Source organism: Camellia sinensis, chromosome 8 (assembly GCF_055761805.1).
Source record: "Camellia sinensis isolate YWXY chromosome 8, ASM5576180v1, whole genome shotgun sequence".
In the NCBI taxonomy this organism is placed as follows: domain Eukaryota; kingdom Viridiplantae; phylum Streptophyta; class Magnoliopsida; order Ericales; family Theaceae; genus Camellia; species Camellia sinensis.
In genome coordinates this window covers 33407875-33434026 of record NC_138968.1, presented here as the reverse complement: position 1 = coordinate 33434026, position 26152 = coordinate 33407875, and the positions used below count along the sequence as shown (strand labels likewise).

General features: G+C 41.1%; 2 protein-coding genes across 5 annotated transcripts in view; both read right to left on the bottom strand.

Annotated features, from left to right (window-relative positions):
- Window positions 1–9080: 9080 nt before the first annotated feature.
- LOC145796881 (large ribosomal subunit protein uL2cz/uL2cy-like) lies at window positions 9081–9520 on the bottom strand. The gene is made up of 2 exons (XM_082882434.1): window positions 9361–9520; window positions 9081–9310 (listed from the first exon to the last, which is right to left on the bottom strand). Exons 1-2 carry the CDS (start codon window positions 9518–9520, stop codon window positions 9177–9179), a joined length of 294 nt encoding a protein of 97 aa, XP_082738560.1. The 3' UTR covers window positions 9081–9176.
- Window positions 9521–9600: 80 nt separating this feature from the next.
- LOC114314386 (uncharacterized) overlaps window positions 9601–26152 on the bottom strand; it is a 28627-nt gene continuing 12075 nt past the window's right edge. The window contains exons 2-12 of one of the 4 annotated variants that reach the window (XM_082882433.1): window positions 24404–24822; window positions 24198–24287; window positions 15132–15371; window positions 12738–12953; window positions 12546–12653; window positions 12194–12482; window positions 11536–11720; window positions 11115–11458; window positions 10986–11041; window positions 10400–10455; window positions 9601–9934 (exon numbers count right to left, since the gene is read on the bottom strand). In XM_082882433.1, the coding sequence (XP_082738559.1) occupies window positions 9863–9934; window positions 10400–10455; window positions 10986–11041; window positions 11115–11458; window positions 11536–11720; window positions 12194–12482; window positions 12546–12653; window positions 12738–12953; window positions 15132–15371; window positions 24198–24287; window positions 24404–24822 (2075 nt within the window). In that variant the 3' untranslated portion in view covers window positions 9601–9862. Of the gene's footprint in view, window positions 9935–10399; window positions 10456–10985; window positions 11042–11114; window positions 11459–11535; window positions 11721–12193; window positions 12654–12737; window positions 12954–15131; window positions 15372–24197; window positions 24288–24403; window positions 24823–26152 lie in introns of all 4 variants that reach the window. The other 3 variants (XM_028260866.2, XM_028260869.2, XM_028260868.2) reach the window with 3 other exon arrangements.

The following is a 26152-nucleotide window of genomic DNA, read 5'->3' as shown; positions in this document are numbered from 1 at the left end:
TAACATCACTACCCCGTTGAGTCCTCGGAAGACCTACAACGAAGTCCATCGTGACATCCTCCCACTTCCACTCGACTATAGGCAAGGGTTGCAACAAACCCGCTGGCCTCTGATGCTCGGCCTTCACTTACTGACAAGTAAGGCACTTAGACACAAAAACAACCATATCTTTCTTCATACCCTGCCACCAAAATTGGTGACCCAAATCACGATACATCTTAGTGCCTCTCGGATGCACCGCAAGGCGTGAATGGTGAAACTCTCGGAGTACTTCCTCTCGGCAAGACTCTGGCACAAACAAACGGTCTCGGTACCTCACACTTAGGTCGGGATATATAATCAAACCCTTCTCAACTTTCTCACTGGAGATCTTCTCCCGGAGGGATTCTACCTCATGGTCACCCCTTTGTGCCTCTAACACTCGATTCACAAGTGTAGGCTGCGCAACTACTGAAAACAAGGCCGCATACTCAACAGATTCGCCCAGAAGCAAATCAAACTCGCCAAATGCACCCAATATTTCCCACCCTCGGATGGCTATGCAAGCTACATTACTAATGGATTTCCTGCTAAGGGCATCGGTCACAACATTGGCCTTCCCCGGATGGTAATGCAACTCGAAGTCGTAATCCTTAATAAACTCCATCCACCTCCTCTGCCTCAAATTCAAGTCTTTTTGTGTAAACAGATATTTCAAACTCTTATGATCAGAGAACACCTCGAACCTCTCACCATAAAGGTAGTGCGTCCAAATCTTCAAGGCAAAAATCATAGCTGCTAACTCTAGGTCATGTGTAGGGTAATTTCTCTCATGTGTTTTCAACTGCCGTGAGCCATAGGCTACCATTTTCCCCTCTTGCATCAACACACAACCCAAACCCTCTCGTGAAGCATCACAGTACACTACATAACCCAAACCTCTCTCCGAAATAGTCAAAATCGGAGTGGTGGTACGTCTAACTTTCAACTCTTGGAACGACTTTTCACAAGTCTCACTCCATACAAACTTGACCCTTTTCCGCGTCAATCTAGTCAACGGCGAAGCTAGCTTAGAGAAATCTTTCGCAAACCGACGGTAATACCCGGCCAATCCCAGAAAACTGTGGATCTCAAAAACACTCTTAAGCTGTGCCCAATCTTGCACTGCCTCTATCTTGGATGTATCAACAGACACCCCTTCCCTAGAGACTACATGGCCTAAGAACTTAACCTCTCTTAGCCAAAACTCACATTTCCCAAACTTAGCATACAGCTTATGGGCTCTAAGCAACTCAAGCACCACTCTCAAGTGTTCCTCGTGCTCCTCCTCCTCCTCCAAAGGTGAATAAATTAGAATGTCATCCACAAAGACGACCACAAAGCAATCTAAGAACTCCCGGAATATCCGGTTCATCAAATCCATAAACACTGCCAGTGCATTGGTGAGCCCAAAAGGCATCACCAGAAACTCATAATGACCATACCGCGTACGGAATGCCGTCTTTGAGATATCCTCCTCCCTGACCCTCAACTGATGGTAGCCCAATCTCAAGTCTATCTTAGAGAAACAACAGGACCCTTTCAACTGATCAAACAGATCATCTATACGGAGCATAGGGTACTTGTTTCGGTAATCAATATAAAGTCTCAAAGCCCCATCTTTTTTTTTAGCAAAAAAAGGCTGGTGCTCCCCACGACAAAGTACTAGGGCGGATAAAGCCCTTATCTAGCAACTCCTGGAGTTGAATCTTCAACTCACTCAACTCGGCTGGGGCAAAACGATACGGTGCCATAGAAATCGGTGTCGTGCCAAGCACTAAGTTGATAGAGAACTCGACTTCTTGATGGGGTGGTAAACTAACAAGATCCTTAGGAAAGACGTTCGAGTACTCACAAACCACTTTCGGCAATACAGTCTGGGTCTCATCACACTCACTACTCATATAGCTAGCGAGAAGACAACTAAGCTCACTCCGCCCTCGCGGATCATACACTGGTGGCAAAACTCTTCTAACTCGATCCCCGCAGAAATGAAAACAATCCCCGCTCAAAGTACATACAGTAACCCTCTGGTGGTAACAATCAATAACAGCCCGGTATGACGATAACCAGTCTATATCCAAAATCACATCAAAACCCGACATAGCCATAATTACAAAAGAAAATAGAAGCCGGCGGTCGGCGACCTCAATATCACACCCTCTACATCCTTGCTTCAAAATCATTTCACCCTCAACAGGTGATACAACACAACTAGGAGATGCTAACTGCGCCAACTCCAATCCCAAAATAGATGCAAATGCAACAGATATAAAGGAATGGGATACACCTGTATCAATCAACACATTAGCAACAAAGTTGCAAAACAAAAAGGTACCTCTCACAACAGATGGAGCCCGTACAAGATCCTACGCTGTAACAGCATACACGCGCCCTGAAGGTCTTTGATCTACCTGCTCACCTCTCGGAGCATAAGACTGCTGCACCGACTGAGACGAAGAGGCTCCCTGATTGGCCCTCGAGGCCTGAACTGACTGAGCTGGCTGATGGCTCTGAGTCTGTCTCGAACCAGATGCACCAGATGTGCCACTCAACTACAGGCAAAACCTCTTCAGGTGTCCCGCCTGACCACAATGGTAACAAGAAAACGGCTGACCTCTGCCCTAACTCTGGCTCTGAGGACGAGCCGAAGATGAAGCTGGTCTCTGCCCTCCTCCCCTCTACGGGCAAGCTGGAGACTTGTGGCCTAGCTGACCACATTTGTAACAAGTAAAGTCTCCCTAACTGCCTCTCCCAGAACCTTCACTCAGCACTGGAAAGGTAGATCTCGCAAATACACCCTGGGACTGCTGAGGATTAGAACCCCTCTGCCTCTTACCATCCCCCTGGCCATCCTGACTCCTCTTGGAGCCCCTCATCCTCTCCTCCTCCTCATGCATAATAATCTCAAGATGCGCTGCAGCATCCATAAGGCGCCCATACTCCCGAGTCATGGATGCTGCAACTCTAAGCTTAAGCCTGGTCCTTAACTTCTTCTCGAACTCAAGACAACGGCGTTCCTCAGACGCCACTAACTCAGGGGCAAACCTCGATAAATTTGTAAATGTGGCCTCAAACTCGGCCACTGGTGCATTCAGCTGCTTGAGCCGACAGAATTGATCCCTTAACTTCTCCTTAACAGCGGGAGGCAAAAACTTCTCCTGGAAAGCATCTACAAAGGCCTCTCAAGTTCCACCAATACGGCCTCGAACAAACTTCCACCACTGACCTGCGTCTCCCTTCAGCAGGAAGGACGCCAAGGTCACCCGTAAACCTCTGTCTTCGATGCCAAGCATCTCAAACGTCTTTGTCATCTACTTAAGCTACTCATCAGCCTTAAGTGGCTATTTTGGATCACCCACAAACTTGTCTGGATTTGACCGGAAGAACTCCCTTTTTAGAAAAGAAGGCCCTGCCTCAGCAACATGGGCCTGGACTTGATTCTCAGCTCTGAGAATGTCCATGGATTCTCTCAATGCTCCTGTCATCTCGCAGGCTAAGGCGTCCATGGCCTGCTGACCTACTGGCTCGGCCACATTGGCCTGACCAACACCCTCCTGCTGCGCCGGAATCTCATCCGATATAGGTATCTCCTGCCTCCCAAGCCTACCATGCCTACCACCACGTCTTCGTCTTGACATCCTAATAAAGGTAACAAGAACATTAGCACATTTACAAATGTGCCGAAACTATTTCACTCGCGTCCTAGTGCATTGGATAACAATAATTCATTCCATGTAAGCACATAATCACATAAGCACTTACGAATTTCGTTCCCAGATAATGATAGTCTCGAGGCGTTGCTAGAGTTCCGGTTAAAAACAGCATTGATCAAGTGCTTTTCCAACAGGACTCCCAGAAACCCAAGGATCCAATCAACATCCTAAAAACTAAACTTCATACCCATTTAGTCACATAAACATGTTATCAAATAAATGCATAACATTACACATAAGTCTCTAATAAGCGAGACAAACCCATTGTGGTACTAACCACTTCCCACGTATCCAAAGTATTCAAAACCGGTACGCTCTGATACCAAGTTGTAACACCCTCAAAATAATACATAAACCTAACATTCAAGATATCCATAGACATGTGAGAATAAAGCATATTTTCATTTATCAGAGTATTCATTACAAAAGTATTACATGTTGACAACAAAAGTAAATGCCCTACGGGTTTACAACTTTCCAAGCCAACACTTGGTTACAAAAAGAGAGTACTAACTCAAATACACATTAAGCCCTTGGCTTGAATTTACATATATTACCAAAAGAGAACAACAAAAGGATCTATCAGCCTCAAAGTCTCCCAAGCTACGTCCTTGGAGGTGGCATATCACCTGAAGCTGAAAATAATGTCTCATATAGGATGAGCCAAAGCCCAGTAGAGATATACTAAACCAAATATGAGAAATAACTAAAACATTAGCATTCGTTAAATGGTTAACACTTGTAAATCAACTTACAACATATCCCAGTTCCATGACAAGTACGTACATGTTCCATTCCAATTTCCTTTATTCATCCAATTCATGTATATAAACATGGCTCATTATCTAACCAGCAATTAAATGACCCTACAACTCATATTAAAGCACCTCTATTTTTCCACAATTCTAATGAGACAACAACTTATATAATAACACTTCAATATTTCAATTATCTACGTTATACAAACGCAATTTGGATTTTGGGACTTTCACCTTGGACACTCCGGCCAACTTAGTTATCAATGAAGTCCATCCCATATCTCCTCCCAAACAGGTTTGAGAGTGCATCCTTTATCTCCTCTCAAACCATGGAGTACATCTCCTATCTCCTCCCACACAATATACATATACAATGTATTTAAACACTTATCATGTACAATGATCAATCAATACACATATTCGATGTATTATTCCAACTGTCATATTCAATGACATATTCAATGTAATTAGTTTCAGTTTTTCCTAATCAACATACAGTGTCTACAACAATCAAGACTATCCTCCACCGATAGTTCAAAGCAGTTATCTCTAAACAGATAATAAATTTATCAAACAGATAAAATATCAACATTGTCATAGGTAAGTGATAAATCAATCTGACTACACCATTCAATCTCATAAATTCCCAATTTCAAGATTTCCAACTCAATTCCATATTTCCCCAAATTAATTATTCAATATAATTAGGGTGTTCTCCCCCCTTTTTCAAATATCAACCCTAAGGTTTAATTTCATCAATTTAACAACAATAATTCCATTTTCCAAGATCGTACTTACACATCGAGTTTAACAATTTAAAACCCCTTTTTATAACTTTAAAACAAACCCTAACTTTTCCAAAATTACCATAATCCACAAACTAATCAAAATGACTAAAATTTATGTCAAAACCCATAAGAAGGAGTAGGGTATCCCTACCTCAAATGAAGAGACCAAATGGAGAAGATGATGAAAACTCAAGATGCTCCAAACTAAATAATTTTCAGATTAAAACGTAGCCCACACCAAGCTCCACATTTCTTACAAAGGGATTAGGGTAGGAGACTCCTAGAACATGGAGTATTTGTAGAGAGAAGGTATGTGTAGAGAGAGAGGGAGCCGGATCTAGAGTTTGAGATGTAAAGTGGATCAAAAAGTGATGAAGGAGACTGTTGCTGCGAACTGATGTTTTCGAGGCTCGCTCGAGCGAAAGAGTGGTCGCTCGAGCTACCAGACACAAAGAAACCTCGCTCGAGCGCAAAAAGCCTCGCTCGAGCCAACAACACAAAGCTTCAGGGCTGCAACCCAGAAGCACCCTCGAGCGAAGAAACCCAAAACATAGTCCTCGCTCGCTCGAGCCAAGAAGTGCAACTTTCAGGTCTAAAACTAGACGCAGACGCAAGCTCGAGTGCAAGACTTCTTGCTCGAGCCAAAAGACACACCACTCAACTCTCGCTCGAGCAAAGTAGCCTTGGCTCGAGCGAAAGAACTAAAACATAGAGCTCGCTCGAGCGACAAAAGCCTTGCTTGAGTGAAGACACCAAAATCTGGGCAACAACACTTTGTTTCTAATCCCAACCAACCTGTTACAAACCTGCCCAACACATCCTAAAACTCATATACAAAAAATTAAAGGACGAAAATGAAACATTTGCAACAACCGACATCCACGGAACCGAGTCCGGAATACAACAACCAATGGAGGGAAAACCGGGATTGCTATAATTTTAGTGGCTCACGAAGCTTTCCACTTCCTCAGGCACAAGAGGGAAGGGAGAAGAATGGATATTGCTTTGAAACTTGACCTTAACAAGGCATATGATTGAATCCAGTGGGATTTCCTGGAAGCAGTCCTTCATAAAATGGGGTTTGACTGGCGATAGATTCAGTGGGTCATGCAATGTGTCACTACAGTTCAATTCTCCATTTTTGCGAACGGGGCAAAGCATGCGTCAGTCTCTCCTTTTTGTGGCCTCCGCCAAGGCAACCCTATCTCCCCATAGCTCTTTCTTCTTATGGTTGATGTTTTATCTAAATTATTGCTTCGGAGCCTCTATCGGAGAGATATCTCGAGCCTTCGGATGACGGGAACTTGTCCCATCTTATCGCACCTATTCTTTGCTGATGATGCTATTCTTTTTCTTCAGGGCGAGCAAAGGGAATGTCAAGCTTTACTGGCCATTTTGCGACTCTACAATAAGGCATCGAGACAAGTCCTGAATTTTGATAAATCCGGTATCATTTTCTCGGCAAATGCTAGCATGGCTGTGAGGGGGGCTCTTTGTTCGACTTTGGGGATCTCTGAGGTGGACCCGAATGCAAAATACCTAGGTTTGCCTTCTCTCTGGGGCAGATCCAAGACTGTTGTGTTTGGGTTTTTTATTAAGAGGGTGCTATCCAAATTGCAAGGCTAGAAGAGCAAGCTTCTCTCCCCTGCCGGGCGTGAAACTTTGATTAAGGTAGTGGCACAAGCCATCCCTTCTTACACCATGGCTTGTTTCTCTTTCCCTTAACGCTTTTGTAACAAGCTGAATGCCTACATTCAGAACTTTTGGTGGAAAGAAGACCCAGAGAGTAGAGGCATTCGCTGGGCTCGTTGGGACTCCCTGACAACCTCCAAAGCTGCTGGGGGTATGGTTTTTCGAGACTTTAAGGCTTTCAATCAAGCCATGTTGGCCCGCTAAGGATTGCGACTGCTTCAGAACCCTTCTTCCTATTGGGCCAGAATTTTCAAAGGCTTACATTTTCCTCAATCAAACTTCATGACAGCCACTAGAGGCACTCAGCCATCATGGGCATGGACAAGCTTATTAAAAGGCAGAGAATTGCTTCAAAGGGGCACCAGATGACAAATTCATAATGGGCAATCTGTCAACTTTTGGGAGGATAAGTGGATTTCGTCCGTCCCTTGCTTCCAGAAATCAACTATCAAACCACTCCATACCCCTATCCATGTTGTGACAGATGCTATTGATCCAACATGCATGTGTTGGAAGATGGAGGTTCTGCAATAGTTTATTACCCCAGAGGAAATCCAGGTTATTAGTCTTATCCCTATCTCCATGGAAAATAAACAAGACGTGGTGGTATGGCACCCATCCAAATATGGTATTTTTTCAGTAAAATCGGGGTATGCTCTGGCTCGTGCATTATAGGACCAGCAACAACAGAATTGTCCTTCAACTTCCTTCCAGCTCCCACACAATTTTTGGAAACAGATTTGGCATCTTGATGTACCTCCCAAGCTTAAGCATTTTTGGTAGAAAGCTTGCAACAATTTTTTAGCTACCAAGGCCAACCTCCTCAAGCGCAAATGCTCTGCCTTTGGGATGTGCCCAATCTGTCTTCTAGATTTAGAAATAGTGGAGCACTTGTTTTTTGATTGCCCTTGGACCCAATCGGTGTGGTTCGGAAGCCAACTAAACTTGCGCATCGTAAGGGGTATGGTAAGCAATCTAACAGTTTGGTTGAGTCAACAGTTAGCTTTACTTGCTTCCTCGCCCAGTTGGCGCCTTTTTTTAAGTCAGCTAATCATGATTGCTTGGCAAATCTGGAAAACAAGAAATGCGTTCATCTTTACTCATGTTCCAGTTAATCCAGTGGAAACTGTAGCTCGTGCAGCCCTTGCTTGGAAGGAACTTGTCCAGCTTCAGTAGAGCCCAGTACATGTGCAAAATGGCTCTCCTTCTCCACAGGTGAGGCCAAATAGTTGGCAACCTCTTCCTCCTGGCTCTCTAAAAGCAAATTGTGATGCGGCTTTCTGCAAACAATCCAACCAAGCCTCCTTAGCCGTTGTCTTTTGTGACTCAAGACGGCAAATTATTGATGGACTCACTCTCAAGACCCATACTACCTCACCCTTCCAAGCTGAGGCCCAAGCAATTCGGTTGGCTTGCCTCATGGCAAAACAGCAACATTGGAGGAATGTAGTCGTTGAGAGTGACAATTTGCTAGCTATCAAGCTCTGAGTTTCTGAATAGGTGCCCCCTTGGGACAACTTGGCAGTCTTCTCTGACATTAGATGCATTTCCCAGGCTTGGCTCCTATTTTTTTGTTGGACCAGGCCCACCTCTGACAAAGTAGTACATTGGGTTGCCCATGCATGTGCTTTGTCACAGTTACCTATAAATTGGGTTGCTTTGCAACCCCAGGCCTTGACTTGTTTGGCTCACCTGGATGTTTCTTCTTCTACAAATTAGTAGTCTTTTTGTGCTCAAAAAAGTGAAGAAACCTGTTTTGAAAAAATGTGATCTCTCATTATTTTACATTTATTTTATATAAAAATAATTTAACAATTTTCACATTAACAATTATCATCAAACAAAAATAATTTTATTTAATTTCCTCACTAATAATCCCATCCATCCTATCTCTGAAAATAAATGACACCTTCGGGTATATTTTTGGGTTTGAGTTCTGTTTGGGTAAAGCAAACTCCCTTTTTAGACAAGCACAAGGCTTAGTTAAGTAGAACTAGGTTGCGCTGCTACACGCTCCAATCGACGATTTTGCTAATTCCTGATCGTTTAGATTTACACAACTGGAGAAACAGATGATTATCATCTAAAAAAAGAAAGGACCAGTAAAAAATGCAACAAACGCCACAAAAAAGAGCACAAAATCAATCTAGAGGCTTAGAAAAAAATTTAAAAAAACAGAAGAAAGAGCAAAACTCGTATGCTTCTTAGGCAGTGTCCCAATAACCAGAGTAGGCCCATTCATATGGGGTCAGCTGTAGAGACAATACCTTAGCCTTAGGGTCGTATTCTACGGTTATGATTTTATATATGCTTTTTTTAAAAAAATTTATTTTCCTGTCAGAAACCAATATATATATAGTTCACATTCTGTCAAAAATTGATTTTATGATATTTGCCTATGACCTCCCCGCTGCCTTGCGGTAATAATTCCCCTCGCATTACAACATCTGTCCATAGATAAATCATTTCGTAGATTAGATTTCACTTGATTGTCAACGGTTCCATTGCGTGTGCTGAAGTTAGAAGTTTTGTATAAATGTATTACCATGCTATTAAGTATTTTGATTTAAGGAGTGCTGCGTATACACTCCATGCAACCACGGACAAAATACGGAATTAGGATACTAGTTTTAAAAGTGAGGGACTACTAAATAAGCAAATCTCTTGCAAATTGTAGTAATAACATAAAACTGCCCAACTCCTGACTGAATATGGTATATGCAGTCGGTCCAAAACAATCTATAACCAGGAGATGATTAAAAAAAATGAACAAGTTAATCTTTACAAAACAGATGTGTTTTGGGGGTAGGTGTGCTTCATTGCCTCGATAACGAGCACCAAAAACCCTAAAGTGCTTTTATTTCATTCTCATTCTCATTCCAGTAATTTCTCAGTGGTATGCCCTCCCAGCAGGTAGATGTACTCTGCTGCCTTGATAGTAACTACCGACACTGCTACCACCCTGCATGCCGTCACAAGCAGATGATATTATTAATATTCAATTGTTGATTAGAGGAAGGTGCGCACATAGAACACAGGTTTGTCTTAAAAGCGTAGCCTTCAACTATAACCGACTGATCTTGAAGAAGAGAAGAAATGTGAGATCGAAGAGTACTAGCTAGCTGGATGTGGATTGTCAGAGCTTTCATGATGTGCAGTTTTTAGGCAAGACATGTAAACAAAGTAAGATTCAATAAAAATTAACTGCCTCGCATCACTTAACAATTGTTTCATCCAACCGTGACTTTCAAGCTGTAAATACTGACAAAGAATGCCCCAAATCCAAAAAAATAGCCCTCAATCAAGGATGCTCTTATGCCCCCAACAGATAGTCATATCTGTGTGCACATATGCTGTATCGTATCGTACAAAATATATAAACTAAAATATGTGTGTGCGCGTGTGAGAGAGAGAGAGAGAGAGAGACCTCATATGCAGCATAGCTTGTGTAATTTGGAACAGGAGGAGGTAGACGGGAAGATCCTACAATATAAACAACAAATTATCAGAATAAATTACTAGCATTACACAAGAATAATATACACAATTCAACTTGAATATCTAATAATTGCACAAAACAAGTTCTGATTAAAAATAAATTTCATATTTTTACCATGTATTCAATCATTTTACCTAATGCACAAAAACTAAGAAGTATCATGCACCACAAAAGCATAAATTTAACTTTAGAACATTTATAACATTGGGAGACAAATTTGATTTGGACCAAAATTTATTTCATAATATACACAAACTAGGAACTCATATCTATCCCGAATCAGATTTGACGGCTGAACCTAATTGAAAGCAATTAATGCATCGCAATTGAAACTACAAAGACCAAAGTGAATTTGTCCCAAACTACAGGGGTGCCACACGGAAGCCTTCTGGTACACTTAAAAGCTACCTGGAAAGATAAAAAAATCTACTCAACTACCAGCCGTTCCAACCTCATTAACATTTGACAGCCATCAAGAAACATGATAGACAGATATATGTGTTGAATGTATTACCTGCCACAGAAGCAGAGTGACCACTGCCATGTTCACCAGCTCTGTCAACAGGGCAACTGTTATGTCTATCGATCAAAGTAACAAAAATTGCAACTCAAACTGGAAAATGAAAATGTATAACAAAAAAACCTTCTCAATGCAAGGGCATATGGATCGTGACCATGTTTTCCAGCGGCAGATTCAAAATATCCTGCATGAGATTGACCTTGTCTTCGAACAGCAGGTTCAAGGTATCCAGCGTGAGGTTGACTGTGTAATCCAAGAGCAGGTTCACGGAATCCTCCATGAGGCCTGCCATGTGTTCCAACAGGAGGTTCATGGTATCCTCTATGAGGTCGGCTTTGTGTCCCAACAGAATGTTCAAGGTATTCCACATGAGGTTGATACTGCATTCTAACAGGAGGTTCAGTGTACTCTGAATAAGTTCGGCCTCGCTTTTGAGCAACGGGCTCAATATATCCAGCATGTGGCTCCTGGAAAGCACCATTTTAGACAATCGGACCAAATATAATAATTGCAAGACTGATGAATGAAAAAGAATGCAGTGTACCATATCTGCATGGGGCCTTTTATATCCATACACAGTGTTATAGGCATGACTCTGGTAACTAACAGCAGGTCCCGGTGCATCTGAATTTCTATGTCTGGCGAAATCTGCACCATAATCTGGCCCTTTTCTAACGTAAGGATCTCTCTTTGGCTTCCTGAAATTTTTGCTCTCCCTTTCCTTGTTGCCTACAAATTTAGGAAGAAAAAATTCATTCAACAGAACCTAGTACAGAAGAAGTTAAATCTTAGTTTCACAAAGTGAGGGCAGGGACGGGAGCCGGAGTGGGGACAAGAAAGCGAGGGCATATAGAAGTTTACAAGGTTGGAAGTGCCTACGAGAGCGTGTCTATGTTTTGTATAGTAAATATATAAATATATTCTAACAACTATTTTTTCAACTCCTTTTTTTTTTTTTTTTGTGATAAATAACAACTATTTTTTCTACTTCATGGTAATGTGTGTTAAAATATAAATAAATATTAGAGATTGATGTCAACTACAAATTGTCTTTGTTAAGTATAAATAAATACTGTGTAAATAGAAAGTACTAAAATAAGTTTGAGTTGGTTTTCTTTTGTTTCTTTGAGATTTGTATGTTTAAGAAGTTGGGTCTCATTTGAATTAGTAACTAATCTAAGCCTCAGCAGGTAATAACATACCTTGTGGTTTCTTTGATGGCCTTTTATTATGACCATGTTCAGCTCCTATCTTTCCACGACCCTCGGCATTTAAATGTAGATTCTTTCTCTTGCGATTTTTCCTTTCCAACTTGGGTTGATCTTCAGTGACAGTTCGGGATTTCTTTGGCTTACCTCCTCCACCAATTTCTGACTCAGAAAGAGTCTTCCCCTTATCTTCAGCCACTGTCTTTCCCTTTCTTTTTGACTGTTTAGACTTTGCATGTCCTTTCATCTTTGAAGATCCAGCTTTGTTTTCTCTTTCACTCTCATCTTTTGTTGATGGGGCCATTCCCATCTTTGAAGATCCAGCTTTGTTTTCTCTTTCACTCTCTTCTTTTGTTGATGGGGCCATTCCCTTTTCCTTTACTTTGAAGCTCCCATGAGTATCTTGCTTTTGAAGCTGACCCTTTGAATGAGGCTTTGCAATGCTGGCTTTTACCTGAAACGGTTATTACAGGTAAGAATACTGTTTCCCAAAGCAAATTATAGAAAAATGAAGAGAATAAAAATAAACTTTTACCACCTTGACTTCTTCTCCAATATGAGCATTATTGATCCCCTCCACACAAGCTAGAGCACCTTCTTGAGAAGTGAAGGTAATAAACCCAAAATCTTTGCTTTTGGTGCCTATATTCCGAGATAACTTAATTTCCACAAGCTCACCGTACTGTTTACAAAGTTCATTTACTTTCCCTTTATTCCAATCATCAGTTAGGCCTTCCAAATAGACTGTCTTAAGCTACAACAGAAAAATGTAAATGCGTCATTTATATGCACCAATGATGAAATCAAGCAACTTCAAGAACCATATGGTATATGCAATGATCTGTTTAAAAAGTACAGAATGCATCTATTATGGTGGCAGAAACTGACATGCATTTATTAGTGAATCACAGTTTTTTCCAATACTTCAGACATACAGGCATGACTTTGCACAAATTTTGTCTAAGCCCCTTAAACTGAACTTAGATGCACAAATAGAAGTGGATCCAAAAGCTTAACTATCTCAACAATTTTTTGTTTAAGCCCCTTAAACTGAACTTAGATGCACAAATAGAGCTGGATCCAAAAACTTAACCATCTTGTGGAAGTATAAAGTCATTCATAATGACTTCCAGCAAACTATCAAATCACGTGTCACAAGACAGAACATTAAATAGCACACTTGATCCTTAAATAATAATTTTTTGGGTTCTAGAAATTACAAATATCCCCTTATCATAATTTTTTTATCTAAATTAACAGAAAAATGACATTCCTAACTACTTTCTCATACAACAATAAAAATCACCTGAATTGTTAATTGAAATGTATTTATGATATTTTAAAAACTATAATTGACTTGATGATTTATTAATAAAAGGGGTCATTTGTTATGAGATTAGAAGCTTGAAGGGGCAGAATGTAATTTGCAAAACCACATGGGACAATCTATATTTTAAGCAAATCTCAAGGAGTGTATTTGTAATTTACCCTAATTTTTTTATTAACTAATATACAGTTCATGCGTAGTATGACCTTGCAGACATCTTCACAAAATATCCATGAAAACTTGATTTGCATTGCATAGCAAATATCCTACTAGCTTAAGTTTTGCCGCAAGTGGTTGTCTAACAGGGTATTAGAGCTTTGTTTTATGGAGGTTTTCAGTTAAGAGTCTTTTCCAATTGCATATCTTTCCAGTGTTCATCTATTTGTACTTCATTTTATCTAAAAGGGAGTGACTCACCCTGTTTTTGGCATGGACCAAAAAAATCTGGAGAATCTTTGTACTAGTTTGAAAAGGCTAATGTGTGTACACCTTTGGAAGGGTAAAATGGGAAATTCAAGCAAAAATAAAAGTATGACATAAGCCATTCACATTTTTCCATACAACTAAAAAAGCTACTCCCAAACATATTAACTTTTTTATTTACTAAAAAGCTAAAAAGTCACTAAAAAAGCTAATCCCAAACACCCACTCAGTACACGAGGTTGCCACTAAAGCGGGGATATTGGGACGAGGGCAAGATGTATAAAAAATTCTAGCCTCTTTAAATTCTAAATCTTAAAATATAGAGATATGTATCCAATAATTACGTAAGGATTAACTATATTGCATATTATCTAATATTATAAAAGACGATATTGAAATTATTAAGGATCTAGTGTTTAATTTAGGTATGGGGTTGGAATGCAAGTCTATTCTTTGTTAAACGTCACAAAACTTAGAGGATCTTAGTGTTTAATTTGGGTATGGGGGTTGGACACTCACCCTGTACCCTTACCCTTGTTACATAAAGTGGACACACGGGTTCATGGAGGGGAATAGAAGAGTCCATGTAACACTGGTTATATAATAGAAGCCTCAGTTTCAAAGAGGCTACTCAAAGAAGAAATCTCAAACCTACGGGGGCACAACCCACCTTCACCCATACAGGTTATCCATTGAAAAGGACCAGGGTCACCTTATTCTACAAGACATTAGTAGTCCCTTACATAAAATATTAATATAAGTGACAAAAAAATAGGACCTTTTTCGAACAATATTATTGAATAGGTTTAAGAACAATTATTTACCATAAAAACCATTTTCTCGCTTTCCAGGTGGAAATGTGCAACCACGCTGTGTTCCCCAAAGAATTGTGTTTCAAAAAAGATAAAAATAAAAATAAAACAAAAAATAGTTATGGCAAGGGTGACCATTGATTGCCATACAATACCAACAAAACCACTTTTACTAGATTAATATGGATTAACAGTTAAAGAGATGAATTAACTTTTCATAATGACACTAAATACAACCAAGTTTCAAGTTCAGATGCACATGAGAAAGTTTCATGCGATTCATCATTAAGAATCATAGTAAATTTTTGCTAGCACTATATTTTATCAAATTATGAATTTCAGTAAGCAAGAGTAGGATTAGATCTCTAACCTCAGACAAAACATCTTGATTGGGACGCAATGGGGTTTGTGCAAATGCAACCTTAGCACTTATATCACGGCCAAAGACAACATCTGGCTTTCTTAGTCGTTGAATTGCTTCCATTGCATCCGAGTGGGTGCTGAACTCCAAAAGAGCAAAACCTTTGATCTTTCCTCCTTTTCGGGGATCATCTGGCAAATGCATCTCCACAATATTTTCAATTCCATAGCTTTTCAATGCTCCTAGTACCTTCAGAGAAAAAGAAAAAAAAATGTTTGTTCAGCAACTAAGAAGCACAAACACTTCTATAGAGAAAGTGTATTGTGTCGGACAAGATACTCTATAGACATTCCTAAAAGCGTGTTGGGACACTTCTTCAACGCGTTTAATTAATATTTTAAATTCATAATATTACACACTTTACAGATGCTTCGGCAACACTTTGAACATGGCCTATTTGATGAATACTCATACTAACAATGTTTAGCATTCTTCAAAATGCCACTTGTGCACTCTAAATATGTTTTGAAACATTTGTATGTTAATATTCTACAATTGTTTTTTAGGTAATTAAAGATGCAATTATTACGTAAATAATATCTCGATGTTTAAGTTATGGCATACATGAATTTTTTTATTTTTTTATAATTAGTGTTATATTATTTTTTTTTTATTACCTTTCAATAAACTATTCATATATTAGACATATAATAAATTTAAAAAAATATAAATTTTTAACATGTCACAGGCGTATCGTGTCTTGCATTTTAAATATATATATATATATATATATATATATCATTGTATCGATGTGTTTGTTGTTGGAGATAAGATTATATTGTCAAATACATCAAAAGTTATTAGAATATATGGAGATCCCATAATTTATTTCAATTCCTTAACTAAAAGGATTTGATTTATCTTCTACTTTATATATATGGTGTATCATGTAAACAAGAGTATAAATTTAAGTGAATGAAAGATAAAACCCATACGACTTTGTGTGTGTGGATTTAAGCCAAATATTGGCAGAATCACGTTAAACCTTTGTATTATTTCTTTTCTTTTTTCTGTATCTATTATCTCTCCATATTCAATCTTCCTGCCTTGTTACAAAATTCAACTTGGTATCAAAGCCTACTAAACCCTAGCCATGTTTCTCTAAAGAGTGCTCTCTCACTCCACATTTTTTGTTATCAAGGTGTTTTTCCTTCTTTCTTGATTTGATCACTAGTTTGCTGATGTGGTAAGCAAACTTTATAATTTTTACTTATTTTGGGACTATCGGTGTGTTCGGTAGCATTATTCTGTGATACGCTGAGTTTTTCGGCTACTTCTCTACCCTTTTACGGTCCCTATGCAGATGTGGTAAGCACAAATTTGATTTTTTTTATTTTTGTTTTGGGCTACCCATGTGCTCGGTAGCATTCTTTGTGGGATGCTGTTTTTTCGGTCCTTTTGTTTGTGGTGATTTGCCGTTGCTTTGCTTAGTTGCTTTCTCTTTCTCAGTTGGTTTCTCTTACTACCATCTTGATTGATTCAATACACGTTTCTCTGTTGCAAGATGTTGATTCCTTAGCTATATTCATTAAAATTGTCATTGAAGGGAATTATTACAATTGTTGTTGTCTTTTGGAAACTTCATTGTAGTTGTTTGTAATGACCATCCTATTTTTGAGTTCAAGTTGGATACTTCACTTCAACCGCTCTGTGTTCCAATTTAAGGGGGAGTGTTGGAGATAAAATTATATTATTAAAGATATCAAAAGATATGGAAGATATTAGAATATATGGAGATCCCATGATTTGTGCTTATCAATGTTATGATGAAAACCGGACCGAACCGGCCGATCAGATCGGTTAACTCGTCAACTGGTCCGGATAAACTTCCATACCTGTTCAGAGAAGAAAACCGACCTATTTTCAAAAACTCATTGAGAACCGCAGTCAAGCTGGTTGCCCGCTCCAACTGAAAGTTGGTTGACTTAAAAAATTAAAGAAAGGAGACAAGAACTTGAGGCGCCAAGACTCGAACACTTTTTCGAAAAATCACTGAGAACTACGGTCAAACTGGTTGCCCACTCCAACCGGAAGTCAGTTGACTTCAAAACGTAAAGAAAGGAGACAAGAACTTGAGGCAAGACTCGAACTCATGACCAATTGTCAGAGATGTGAAGCAACAACCATTGCACCATGGTACCAACTTGTGATTATTAAATAAACATTTACTATTTAATAACATATTTCATTTTTTGGTCAAAACATGTATAATTATTATTTTTTACAAACAATTAATATAAAAGCAATTTAACTAATATATTTTTGAGAGTATACATGTACCTTAAATATAAATATATGCATTATAAAAGTGTTCTCGCATTTAACATATCTTAATATTTATTTTTTAGACATTGAATTAATGTAGAGGATAAGAAAATTATGGGTTTCATTTTCAATAGAATATTGAGAGACCCAACCATCAGTAATTTTTGAGTTTGAAATGGATGAGTAAAAATTCAATATAATAGGACTGAAATGGTGACTGGGGGTAGGGACGCACCTCGTCGAAGGATTCTCTTCCTCGGAGGTCGTACTTTTGAGCTTGAGGAAGAAGGGAAAGATCAGATTGGGTGGTGGCGATTAGCGATTGTGGAACGCAAGCAAGTCCTTTGCAAAGCTATTGTTCTCTGCAGTTATAAGGTACGCTAGTGTTGTCAAAAATTCTGGAGGGCCTCACGGGAACCAGGGCGACTGGCGTACTTGGGGCTTTGATCGGGGGGTGTCGGAGCGTGGCTGTGTGGATTCGAGGAGAGGAGGATGGCCGCTCTTCGGTGCAGATCGTGGCTACGACGAGTGGTAGACGGGAACAAATTTTTGTGCCGAAATCTGGTTTTGGTGGTGGCTGGGAGGGATTTGCTTTGGTTATGGAGGGTTTTGCCTTTGGAGATGGCTGGGTTAGCAGAAACAAGTGTCCACAGCGGGTGGCTGTATCACGTGGGTTACCACTGATGAGTGAGGCAGTACTTCGGGATGGGAATGAGGGGGATGTGGTGGTTCAGGCAGGAACTTAAGGGGAGTGGTTTCAAAAGTTGGATCGAACAGTGGTGGGGAGGGTGGGGGTATGGAGGGCTAAAGGGTTGGACACGGTGATGGTTGCCGCCTGGGCACATCGATGGTGGAAGTCGTTGGGGGAAGTGGGGGTTCATGGAATCGGAGGTTAATTTTACCTATTTGTCTTTCGATCGCGGCGTGAGGCGGATAGTGTGATGCGTCTGCAGTGGACGATTACTGGTCAAGATCTGACTCTCAGTTGGTGGTCACCGGATTTGCTTTGTATTGATGGTAGGAAACCTGCTTTGGTTCGCAGCAACTGGATACAGATATTGGGACTTCCGATTCATCTTCGTAGCATTGGGGTGTATCGACAAATCGGGGATAGATGTGATGGTTTTGTGACGATGGATGAGTCGTTAGACCTGTTAGGGTGTGTTCAGATGAAGGTTCATGGCCTGGTTGGAGGGATTCCGTCGCGGATTTTAATCCGATGGGGTTCACAGCGTTACAAGCTTCCAATTTGGTCGGAAACTGGACCGGTGGTGGTGAATGCTTCGACAGCGGGAGGTTCTTCGGGTGAGATTTGGTCGGCTAAGGTAGGCGTGAATCATGAACGGCAGGTGTGACGAGGATTTCGGGGAGCAGATCAGACTCAGAGATTTGGGGATCGGAGGAGATTTCCACCTAACTTTCCAAGATTTGGGACCGGAAGGGTCAGTCGTCAACGAAGGCCTGACTTAAAAGGCAGAGGTCTTAGGCAGTTTTGGAGGCCCAATAACCCAGCAAGAGGTGGGCCAAATTATTCAGGCTCACAGAGATGGCGAGACTAAGGTAGTTGGGCCTCTGGGTATGACTAAAGGGGGCCTAGGAGGTGATTTGGGAGAGTTTCATTTGGCCCATGAGTTTGGGGGTGGGTTGGACCTTCTTTCTAATGGGCCGCTGATATAGCCTACAGGTCATACAGAGGATCCTTATGTGGAGCGGATCTTTGAGAGGTTACATCGGAGTGTGGGTTCGCGATCCATTAAGGGGTCTTCATCGGCAGTGGAGAACCAACGGCAGTCGGAGGCGCTCCATTTGCCGACGGGGGAGCGCGCTGGTCCAATTCGTGGCCAGTCCGACAGCGAGTAGGGACGAGGCAAGGTCTCCTCTGGTTCTTTCTCAGTTGATGGTTTATTGGCCTGATATTTGTGATCAGGAGGGAGAGTGGTCGGGGTGCATGGTTGATTCTGAAATTAGGATGGACTTTGTGATCCAGCAGGTCATTGGGCTAAGGAGGATGAAAGTTTTCCTCTAGTTTTGCACCCATTGGCGATGGAGGTTAGGAAATCTGAGGTCGGTGCGCCGGCTACTGATACGGAGCCCATGGCAGCTGGGTTTGCTGGCGATGAGCCTCTTGGTCCGAGAGAGGTGTCTAATTGGGTGTTATCGTAGATTAAGGAGGTAAGTTCTCTACTTGGGGTCTCCTTTGTTGGCCATGAAGATGAAGCTATGAAGTTGTTTTCGGCCATTGAAGCTTCATGGAGGGGGACTACTCCTGTGGGGAAGCAGTTACAAGTTGTTAGGCAAAAGGCCAAGGGTGCTAGAGAGCCACGGAACTTACAGTGCACTATCAATTATGATCGGCGGGCACAAGAAGGTGGTCGGGTCGTCAGGAAGGACCGTGTTACTCATTCATTGTTGCCATTCAGTTAAAAAATTTATCTTGAAATGTGCGTGGACTAAATGATAGAGGAAAAAGGATGATGGTCAGGGAAGTGTTACGGATGGTGAAAGCAAATGTCGTTTGTTTTCAGGAGACTAAAATGGAGCATATTGATGGAGAGGTGGTTAGGGAGGTTGGGGGGAGGGGGGCGGTTTGTGGATTGGACATTCTTGCCAGCTGTTGGGGTGACTGGGGGAATTCTAGTATGCTGGGATCAGCGGGTGGTTGACAAAGAGGAGGAGGAGGAGATGGGTGGTTTCTCATTGTCTTGTCTTTTTCGCTATATTGGGGATGACTTCCGATGGATGTTTACAAGCGTGTATGGGCTGGTGAGGGGGTCAGGCCGGGCTTTTTTTGGAAAGAATTACGGAGTATTGCTTTTCGATGGGCGGCGCTGTGGTGTGTAAGGGGGATTTCAATGTGGTGCGTTGTGTGGAGGAGAAGTTGGGTTTGGGTCCAGTAGCGGGTCCTATGCGGGATTTCTCCTTATTAATTGACTACTTGGAGTTGATTGATTTGCCGATGCAGGGGAGTAGCTTCACTTGGTCTGGAGACCGGGTGTTTTTGCGTCTGGATCGCTTTCTGATTTCTGGCAATTGGGAGGAGCATTTTCCTCGTGTGATTCAGTAAAGATTGGAGCATCCTATTTCAAATCAATGGCCGGTGTTGTTGGATAGTGGTGGGATTCGAAGTGGTCCGATGCCATTTCGGTTTAAAAATATGTGATTGCAGTCAGCAGGGTTTGTGGATATAGTTCAGTCGTAGTGGGTAAGTTATGATGTGGTAGGAGATCCACGTAACAGGCTGGCTCAGAAATTAAAGACTTGTGCCGATGGAATAGGGAGGTGTTCGGTCAATTGGAAACTCAGAAGTCTAATATTTTGACGGCATTGCAGGGATAGGATGATAAGGAGGTTGAAAGGAACTTGTCTGCTGAGGACTTGGCGGCCTGTGAGGGGGTGTGAAAACAATTTGGCCAGGTGGCTCATATAGAGGAGGTTAGTTATCGCCAGAGGTCGCGATGTTTGTGGTTGAAAGATGGGGATCAGAATACCAATTTTTCTCACCGTATGGCGAATGCTCATCGTTAGGTGAATCAGATTGGGAACATTCGGGTTAACGATGTGTTGTTATCCTCAGAGGAGGAGGTAAGGGAAGGTGTTGTAAGCTTCTATCAGCACCTGTTTCGAGGAGAAGATGACTGTTAGAGGCCTGGGTTGGATGGTGTTCAGTTTGCTGCTATTTCGGAGGTGGATGGGCACATGCTAGAGAGGCCATTTTCAGAGGAGGAGGTTTCAGGGGCTTTGCAGAAAATGCCTAGGGACAAGGCGCCAGGACCGATCGTTTTACTATGCTTTTCTTCTAGCAGTGTTGGGATGCAGTGAAGGCAGATGTATTAGCTTTGTTTGCTTAGTTCCATCAGACAGGGCAATTCGAACGGAGTCTTAATGCTACTTTCATAGCTTTGATTCCGAAGAAAGGCGGGGCAGAGGATATTCAGGATTTTCGTCCTATTAGCCTGTTGGGAAGTGTGTACAAGCTTCTCGCGAAAGTTATGGCGAACAGACTGCGAGGTGTCTTGGAGGGGTTGGTGTCAGAATCCCAAAATGCCTTTGTGGGTGGGCATCAGATTTTGGATGCTATGTTGGTAGCTAACGAGTGTGTTGACTCGCGGATTTGGCAAGGGCAACCTGGCATTATTTGCAAGTTAGACATTGAAAAGGCGTATGATAATGTGAATTGGCGGTTTCTCTTGTATATGTTGGAGCGGATGAGGTTTGGGGTGTTGTGGAGGCAGTGGATTCAGTTTTGTATTTCAACAGTTCGGATGTCTATTCTAGTTAACGGGACGCCAGCAAGATTTTTCCCGACTTATAGAGGTTTGCAGCAGGGGTCCTTTGTCTCCTTTATTGTTTATTTTGATTATGGAGGCCTTGGGGCAATTGTTATGTAATGTCGTTCAGAGGGGTTTGCTGACTGGTTTCGAGGTGGGCATGGCTCCGCAAACTAGTTTAGTGGTGTCTCATTTGTTTTATGCGAATAATGCTCTTATTTTTTGCGGAGCGGAGGGTGGTAAGGTTGGTTATTTGAGGTGTGTACTTCTCTGTTTTGAGGCGGTTTCAAGGCTCCGGGTGAATCTGGGAAAGTCTGAGAAGATTCCGATTGGTGAAGTGGGTCGTCTTTCTACATTGGCTGCTATTTTGGGGTGCAAGATGGTGGCTCTGCCCACAATGTATTTAGGATTACCTTTGGGTGCTTCTTTTAGGTATGGGATGGGGTGGTGGATAGTATGCAATGTCGACTAGCAGGTTAGAAGTGGCAATATTTGTCAAAAGGAGGGCGACTCACTCTGATAAAGAGTGTCCTCTCCAGTATCCCGACTTATTTCATGTTAGTTCACGTCATTCTTGTGTCGGTTGCAAAGAGGCTAGAGCAGTTACAGAGGGATTTCTTATAGGGTGGAGGGTCTGCATCTTTCCATTATCATGTAGTAGCCTGGGAGCAGATTTGCTTGCCTAAGGCGATGGAGGGGTTGGGGATTTGGAGTTTGGTTTCTTTTAATTTGGCTCTTCTGGGGAAGTAGTTATGGCGGTTTGGGATAGAGAGGGAGCGGTTGTGGAGGAAAGTGATAGGGGCTAAATATGGGTTGGGTTGGGGGGATTGTAAGTACGGAGGAGGTTAGCCAGTAGTATGATCGTGGTTTGTGGAAAGGTATTTGCTTGGGACGAGAGGAGTTTTGGTCGAGAGTAAGTTTTCGGGCGGGGGTAAGGGCCCGGGTTCGGTTTTAGAGGGACAAATGGTGTGGTGAGCTTCCATTGGAGGTGATGTTCCCGTTGATTTTTCATGTTGTGATTGATCGGGAGGCGACAGTGGCTTCATATGCTCTAGTGCAAGGCCATGTGGTAATGTGGCAAGTTAGGTTGCGTCAGGAAGTGTAAGATTGGGAGGTGGGTCAGTTGTTGGATTTGCTGAGCTTTTTGTATGGGCTTAGGTTTGGAGGGGTGGGCGAGGATACTCTTAGGTGGGAGTGCCCGAAGTCCAAAGGGGTATTTTTTGTGTCTTCCTTTCACCATGGGCTTACGGGTGGGGCTGGGGGGACATTTCCATGGAAGAGTGTTTGGGTGGTGGGTTATCCATCCAAAGTCGCTTTCTTTGTGTGGACAACAGCGTTAGGCCATATTTTGACGATTGATAACTTGATTCGTCGTGGGCATATTTTGGTAAATTGGTATTGTATGTGTTATGGAGCTGCGGAGACGGTGGACCATTCGCTAATTTGCTGTCCGTTTGCTTCACGTCTTTGGATATCAATAGTTGCTATTTTTGGTTTGGCTTGGGTTCAACCGAGAACAGTCAGGGCGCTGTTGCAAAGCTGGGGTGGGGGGGAGGGTTGGGAAGAGAAGAGAGAAGGCATGGATTATGGCTGGTCATTGTCTTATGTGGCTAGTTTGGTTGGAGAACGTAATAGGAGGGTTTTTTTGGAGGAAATGTGACTGGTGGCCTGGTTGGAGAGGTGACTGTTCATAGTGTTACATAGTTGGATTTCATTGGCAATGGATCCGGATATTTTGTCTTTTGCTGATTTTGTAGAGGACTTGCTTCCATAGTAGTTTTGTTTTGTTTCTTTGCCTTGATGTTTCCAATAGTTTGGTTTGTTGCTTTCTAGCGGCTTAGGATCTCTTGTATTCTTTGCTTCGTCTTGATACTCATTTATTAAAAAAAAAATAATAATAATAATATTTATTTTTATTATTTATGTATAATTTTTAATATATTTTTAGAAAGTATTTATGACATCACGGTTCGATTCCAGTTGACCCAACGGTTGGACTAGTAACCATTGACCCGGTCCCTTTTCCGGTTTGCTAAACGTTCCGGGTTTCAAAACATTAGTGCTTATTATGATTTTTTGTATCTTTGATCTATTTCAATTCTTTAACTAAAGGGATTTGATTGTATCTCCTACTCTATATATATGGTGTATCATGTAAACAAAAGTATGAAGTTAAGTGAATGCAAGATGTAGCCCAGAGGACTTTGTGTGTGTGGATGTACGCCAATATTGGTTGAACCATGTTAAACCTTTGTGTTACAAAATTCAACTTCTGTGTCGTGTCGGATGTCCATGTTCGTGCTACTTAAGTAATCAATGGAAGGATCACTTGCAGTAACAACCTCAATAGACGAAGACAACAAAGAAGTTGAAGAAGGTATGACTACAATACATAGAATGGAATTCATATTTGCAGCTATCCAAATCATCAAAAGACATTGTGATATGCACATGAAAAAGCAGATGTGAATTTAAAGCTTACACGCTCCTTTGTCCACGATTTGCAAATGTTTCCCATGTAAAGCGTATCATTGCCTTCACTTGCCGACATTTTAACATGCTTGCCTCTCACCTTGCCAGCAGAAAAGATCATGTTATTAATATGTTAAATTAACAAGTGGAATATCTTGCTTCTATTTTTTTCCTTTTCTAGGAGAAATTTATATATCAAAAATCAACATTTAAAACCTCAATCCCGTCCTTCGATGCAGAAAGAGCATTCTTGGCTTGCTCGACAGTTGCATATCGAATAAATGCAAATCCTTTGCTCTTATTTGTAGTTGATTTCCTTACTATCTTAGCTTCTCTTATTTCCCCAAACTTTCCAAAGACTTTGATCAGATCATCCTCAACAACCTCTTTATCCAGTCTTCCAATAAAAATTTCCAAATCCTTTTCTTTCTTCCTGTCGGTAATGTGATTATGGATAAATTCAGCAGGGTGTTCATCAATTTCGTTACCTTCCTTATTCTTTCCATCCCCCTCACCCTCTCCTTCCCCATCTCTACCCTCATTGAGAACAAGAACATTGCTATTGTCCTCAAGTGCCTCAGCATCATTAATTTGAGCAGCAGCAATTTCTTCTTCAGATGAGTGCTGTTCTGCAACTATAACAACGAATTTTTGTCAACACTGATGACCCTAAACATCGTATACAAAGGATTTCCAGACAGATTCACAAGTTATGCAGAATAGAAAAATGAGAAACAGAATCAATAAAGAAAACAATCACAAATGTGGATAAAAAAAAGAAAGAAAAAAAAAAGCAAGTTAAACAGATAGGATTAGACGGGAAACGTAACTAGCCTGAGAAATACAGTCATGTGCTTGTCTAACATTAGACACTTGTAGCAGGGAGCACCACGTTCTTTCAAGGGGGAAAAAAACTATAACGTGCAAGACTTGCTAGTCTCCCTCCAAACTAGGTATAAAAATTATAATAGTGGCTGAGTGCAGAGGGTGAGTTGGTAGCACAATTGCCATAATTAAATTTTGTCATGACTATATTATTTGTTGTTAAACCTTGTTTACCAACAAATTCACTATAACAAAAAATAGTTTTATCCTTCCCTTCCCTCTTGGCTAAAAGAATTCTTCTTCATTGGCATGTTACAAAGAACTTCAAACTTGAAAGGAGTCCAACATCAACTACAATTTAAGAGCAGTGACGACCCATTTAAAAAGGGACTGTGACTACAAAACCCATGAACAGTGTGGCCCTAATGTGCCTCAATCACCCACACAGAAGCACAGATTCTTTCTATTCATTAATAGAAAAAAGTCACTGTGCAGTACAGTCCAATCAATATGGGGTGTTGGAAGTGGTAGATTACTTAGGAAACTGACCACTGGCTTTATTTGCACCAAGTAACTGGCATACACTCAAATTCACAGTGTCATACTCAACAATCTGAGGTTTACCACCGCCCAAGGTTTCAAAAAGTGGTGTTACGTAACGGTTGTGGTGGTAGGTTGTGATACCCCTGTTCCGTAATATGCTAATCGGTCCTTAATTTAAATATGATTGTGTGTTTGATATAATTTTGTGTGTCAATTATGTGAATATATGTGATTTTGAAGTTCTATCTGTTCACCGTAGGAATATCTATTTGAATAATCTTTTTTGGAAATTAAATTGAGGGCCTTATCGGCCACAGAACCCGGAATTGATTTCGCCATTGTGATTGGCATAATTTTTAGAGCCTACGGTGAAATTTAATTGAAAAATTGATTCGGACCAGATTAAGCTGAGTTAAGTGATGAATTGGTGCCCAATTATTTTATTCTTATTATATTGACTTAGGGGGATTTGTTGTGTTTTAGCATTACACCTCATTTCTCTCCCTTAAATGATTTAGGCTGATCAAACTCTAAGAAAAGAAAAGAGAGGGCTGGCTGTCAGAGAGAGAGGGAGAGAATTTGGGTGATTTTGGCTCA